Below are 5,168 nucleotides of genomic sequence, written 5' to 3'. Positions count from 1 at the left end.
CCGCTGGGCGCGGGGCAGAGCCGTGACAAGGCATTCGGGCGTGCACGGAGTAGGCGTCGAGTGCCAGGAGCAAACCCGGTGCGACCGGGGCCACCGCGGCCCTGCCAGGAGACATTCGGGGTGACCCGTTCCTGCTCTCTGGGTTTCAGGTTGGTGTCGACAGTCCAAGCCACGATGGCCACAGTGTCGGGGATCATGGTTGTCCGTAACTGCAAGGATGTGGTGTACGACAGGTAACCACCCGGGTAGCCTTGCTATCCCATAAGGAGCATGCAAAGGCTGTGCCCAGCCAGCTTGCAGCTGGAGGTTTATGCCAAGGGCTTGCATGTACAAAGGGGAGAGGGAAACCAGTTTCATGTTCCTATTTCCTCTGCTGCGGGTGAAGGGTTGGGCAATGCACCGGCCATACATCTCCCAAAAGGCACTGGCTTGTTTCCTGAGCTCAGCCCTGGGGCTCCCGTGCCAGCATGGAGGTTCTGCTCCTGAGGATGGGCTGTAACATAGGCTCATATATGAGCCAAAAATAAAGACATCATCACTTCTAAAGGGGTAGGGAGTCTCCTTGCTGGAAGGTGAAATGGCTAACAAGTGAAGCAGACCTAGTGAGAACTGATTCTAGAGGTGCATCATCTTCTCCATGCCAGGTGGATTCTGAAGGAGTCCAAAAATGAGAAAATCAATATGGAGTTTGCTCTGAAGGAAAAGCACAGTGCCTTGTCCTCGATGCTCCAAGATAATCTGCCCCAGAAGTGGCTCTCACTAGCAGCGATAGTGCAATCTGGGTCAGAAGGCTTAAAAACAGAGCTATTATCAGAATAGCAGAGAAAATTGTAGGAGGGAAGAATATAATTATGCTAAGCTGGCATTTGACCATCACACCCTGGATTTTAGGGTGATTTTCAGAGAGGGCTGCCCTCTTGGTCATTGCAGACTTGCTCTTAATACACAGATGTGAAATGTCCTCCCTTGCTCTGCAGATTGAGATCTATCCCAATTGCTCAGTCCTGTTAACCCAGGGCAGTCTAATGAGTTTACCATTTTACTCTAAAATCTCTGCTTGTACAGATAAGGCAGATGATGAATCCCAGACCCACACAGTCACAGGCGCTGCCAGCAGCCCTCCTCCTCCCAGAACCCAGTGTTCTCAAGGCCAGCAGCTCCATGCAACCACTTTGTGGTCGGAGACCTAGATTTTCTTTGAATCTTAAGGAAATGCAGCTCAATGCTCAGCAGGGAAGGCCTTGAAGAATGACAGTGAGACAGAGAGCCAGGAAGCATCACAAAGGTTGCAGTAAAATTTGCCAATTTATTTACACAGGCAGGCAATCATTATATTGCTGGCACCATAATTGCCCTCCAAAGCCCTGGGCGAGTTTTGCAAACACAATAGCTAGTCACTTCCCCTCCCTGCTTTACATCACTTACATCTTTCTATCTGGAACAGGAACACGTGCGCCTGTTTTTCTCTGGAGATGCCAGGCGAGCAGAAGCAGATTTGCTTGAGCCCCGAGCTACGTTTCTTCAAGCAGCAGCGTAGGATGGTTTGGTTTTGTATTGGTTTATCAGTGTGATTTCACACAGGACGTTTTAAGAAGCCTGGTGTCCTGCACAGCAGGGCTTGCTGCTGCTTGGATTGTGCAACTGGGATTCCAACATTCGTTGGGAACAGGCAGCTGCCTGCAACTATTTCCCAACAGACAAAATGCTTCACAGGGGTTTATTGCCTATATTGGATATTTTGCAGCTCACTCTCCAAAGTCCAGGCCGGGCATCTCTAATTAACTCTGAGGTCTCTGGGTGCTTTCCGAGCGCTTTCTGGGTTAGGCAGCCAGTCAAAGCAGTGTGGCAGGCAGGAGGGACCAGGCTTGGAATTCTTCCCCCTACCAAGCATCAGTTCCGGGTGTCTCAGGGGTGAGGGGAAAAGATTACCTGCTGCAAGGTGTCGGATTAGTGCTGGATCCTGAGCTGTGACCCTGCACAGCAAACACTCACTGTAGGGCTAATCAAGATCCTCCCGTTAGCGCTGTGTTTGTGCTGGGCTGGGCTGAGCTCGGTGCCTGGCGCAGGGAGGTGTCCTCCACTTGTACCAGGCACCTTTTTCTCTGGGACAGTCTGCGCCTGCTGAGCCAAATCCAGTTGAAATTTGCCACCTTTCAGCTCGCCATCAGCTTTAAAATCCACCACTTCCGTTTCAGACCTAAAGACTCCCTTCCACCTTTTGAGCATCATGAGATGCTCAGAGCCGTTGTGATGCCTCTGTGTGTGCTGCTCCTCCCCTAGGCACTGGCTGGCTGTGGAGTACATCTGGGTCCTGGTTCCCTACATGACCTATGACATTTATGTCATGTACCTCTGCCACTGGCACAAGACCCTGGACAGGGGGGTTGTGGAGAAGAAGCACTCGCTGGCCAGCGTGTGGAGCTTCCTCCTGCAGGAGCGGCTGATGGTGACCCACCACCTCTTCATCCTCATCGTGCTCACCCCCATCACCCAGGTAAGGGCTGGGCATGGCTGCAGTGAAATCCAGCCTGCTAGGAGCTCCATGTGGCTGCAAAGGTTTGTGGTGGAGGCTGTGACTGTCAAAACCTTCTGATGGTCAGAAGCCGATGACCCTCTGCAGCTGGTCAGTGTTAACTCCCAGCCAGGAGGGCCCCACGCTCACTGCTGGCTTTATTTGCAGCACTTCAGGGGAGAGCTGGGGGACTTCTTCGTGGGCTGCATCTTCATAGCAGAGCTGAGCACACCTTTTGTATCGCTGGGCAAAATCCTCATGCAGGTAGGTGAGGAGGGATTGGGCTTGGGTCTGGGAACCACACAACAGTTCATACCCTTTCCCTGCCCCAGGCTGCCCTTCTCCATCAGTCCCTGTTCATGCAGCAGCTGAGCTGGGGATCTCGGAGGGGGCAGCCCCACAGCTGTAACCCCAGGCTCCCCCACAGTGCTGCCTTCCATCAGATTCCCATCCTACGTCCCTTTGTCCCAGCAAGCAGCGTGCCCAGTAGCATCCTCGAACTGGGGCTGTACTGTGTCCTGGTGCTGCCCCCTCCTGTCTGTACCCCATAACTCCCCTTGCACCCTGCTCCCTCCTACCCTCCTCCATCCCCTCCCACCCCACTTTCCTGCTCCCTCCAAACGCTCATCCATTACCTCCTGGGTGCCCATCTCCATGATCCCAGCACAGCCAGTACCCAAGGAGCAATGGAGTGCTGCCTGCCCAACACTCACCCCACATTCACCTTCTTCCTTCCGCAGCTCAAAATGCAGGACACGCTCCTGCACAAGGTCAATGGGATCCTCATCCTGGTGACCTTCTTCCTCTGCCGTATTCTCCTCTTCCCCTTCATGTACGCCGCTTACGCCCGGCAGGTGGGAATCCCAGTTTACATGGTGCCTTTCCGCATCCCCCTGCACTGCAACATCGCCAACGCCTCCCTCATCGCCCCCCAGCTCTACTGGTTCAGGCTCATCTGCCGCAAAGCCGCCCGCCTCTACGGCAGCTCCCCCGCCGCCAAGAGCAGATAATGGCCCACACAAGGGCGTAATGCCCAGCAGGGTGTAAGAAAGGGTTCGCCCCCCCCCGCCTCTTCTACCTTCACTGTGGGGACCAGGGTGGGAGCAGAGCAGCAGGAGCAGCAATACCGCCGGGCTGTGTTAGCTGGAGCAGCCTCACACCATCCCCGCTGCTGTGCCAGGCAGCACCAGCCTGGGCTAAGGCGGCTTCACTCCCACACTGCTCCAGTGCCTTGTGTCCTCCCACCCGTGGGAGCTAGGGTAGGAGCCAGCCTGTAAGCACGACATTCCTTCTGGGATTCAATGCTGTGGCTCTGAACGGTTACACGAGAGGGGTTTGTTACAACCCCCCCGCTGCATCTTCCACGGCTGACACCAGACACCAGCGCAGCGTGAAGGAACCTGCAGTGCTGGAGGCTGCAGCGGAGGTGATGCTGGAGTGTGCCCAGCCCCATGCAGCAGCACTGAGGACACAGGAGCCGTGTGCTGGACCTGCCACAGCCCCAACTCGCTGCTCCATCTCTGGGCCAGCCTCCAGCTGAGAGCAGAGCCAGGCTGGGGGCTGCAGCGGTTCTGCAGAGCCTGTTCCTGACCTTCACCAACTTCTCCTCTACACTACAGCCGTGTTTAGCCTCTTACCTCCCAGATGCGTCTCCTCCTGCTGCTGGACTCAAACTCCACTTAACCCAAAGGTGCTTTTCACTACAACTGATGTCCATGGCTGATGGTGCTAGAGTTGAAGGTTCCAGTGTCCCCAGCAGGGCTGGAGGAGAGAGAAGCTTGTGCCAGGACAGAGGAATGGTTATGCTGTCTCCAGCAATGCTGGCAGGGCAGAGCAGAGCACCCATGGCTGAAGAGCAGGATGGGGACAAGCAACTGCTAGGTCCTTGTCTCACCAACACATGGGGCACTGTGCAGAGCCCTTCATCAGCAGGGGATGCAGCTTTCAACCTCTTGCCCAACTGTAGTTGTTTTTCTGTCCCACATCCCCCTCAGTGGGTATTTAAAATCCTCTGCCCTGCTCTCCCACCAGCAGTCCACGTTCGTCCCTCCAGCCCCATACCATTCTCAGCGCAGGAGGAACCAGCACCCCCAGAGCAGGGCACTGAGCTGCACCCTTCAGTGGTCCAGCCCATTTCCACCTTCACTCTCAGCAATGGGCACAGGATTCCCAGCTCACCCTGCACCATGGGGTTCACAAGCCTTGTGGGTGTGTGAGTCAGACAGCAACAGCTCAGTTCCTTCCCTGCAGCCAGCACATGCCAGGGCAGCCACCTCCTTCCTGCAGAGCTCTCAGCTTGCCTGGGGGTCCCCTGCTCCAGGGCAGGTACTGCACCAGCATGGCCCTGGCAGCCCCCCATGCCCAGAGACCTGTAACCACTCTGTGCCTTTCATTCTGCCTAAAAACAACAGTGGAGCTCTAGGAGATCTGGTTCTCTTGGATCTGATCCTGTCCTGGCCATGGCTGTATTCTGGAAAGAGTAAAATAAAGAGCCTCTTCCAACATGTGGTCAGTTATTGCACAAACACTACGGTTACATTAACGTCTGAGACCAGCTGATGTTATAAACCGCTTGCAACCTCTTACCGATGTTTGTATCTCGCTGTTTTCACTGCAAATAATGTGCCTTATGTAAGGACAGAAACAAAAAGCCCAT

The 5,168-nt window shown here is 54.9% G+C and overlaps 1 protein-coding gene across 1 annotated transcript; it reads left to right on the top strand.

Moving 5' to 3' along the window:
- Positions 1–149: 149 nt before the first annotated feature.
- On the top strand, positions 150–3,622 carry FAM57A (family with sequence similarity 57, member A; the record flags this gene model as incomplete). Its single annotated transcript, XM_010017898.1, has 4 exons — positions 150–233; positions 2,281–2,494; positions 2,681–2,776; positions 3,253–3,622. Coding segments are annotated over 4 exons (664 nt in total), but the record flags the coding sequence as incomplete, so codon positions are not given.
- Between the last annotated feature and the right edge of the window lie 1,546 nt (positions 3,623–5,168).

The sequence above is a fragment of the Nestor notabilis genome, unplaced genomic scaffold, assembly GCF_000696875.1.
Source record: "Nestor notabilis isolate BGI_N333 unplaced genomic scaffold, ASM69687v1 scaffold25867, whole genome shotgun sequence".
Classification (NCBI taxonomy): domain Eukaryota; kingdom Metazoa; phylum Chordata; class Aves; order Psittaciformes; family Psittacidae; genus Nestor; species Nestor notabilis.
This window is presented reverse-complemented; position numbering and strand designations above follow the sequence as displayed.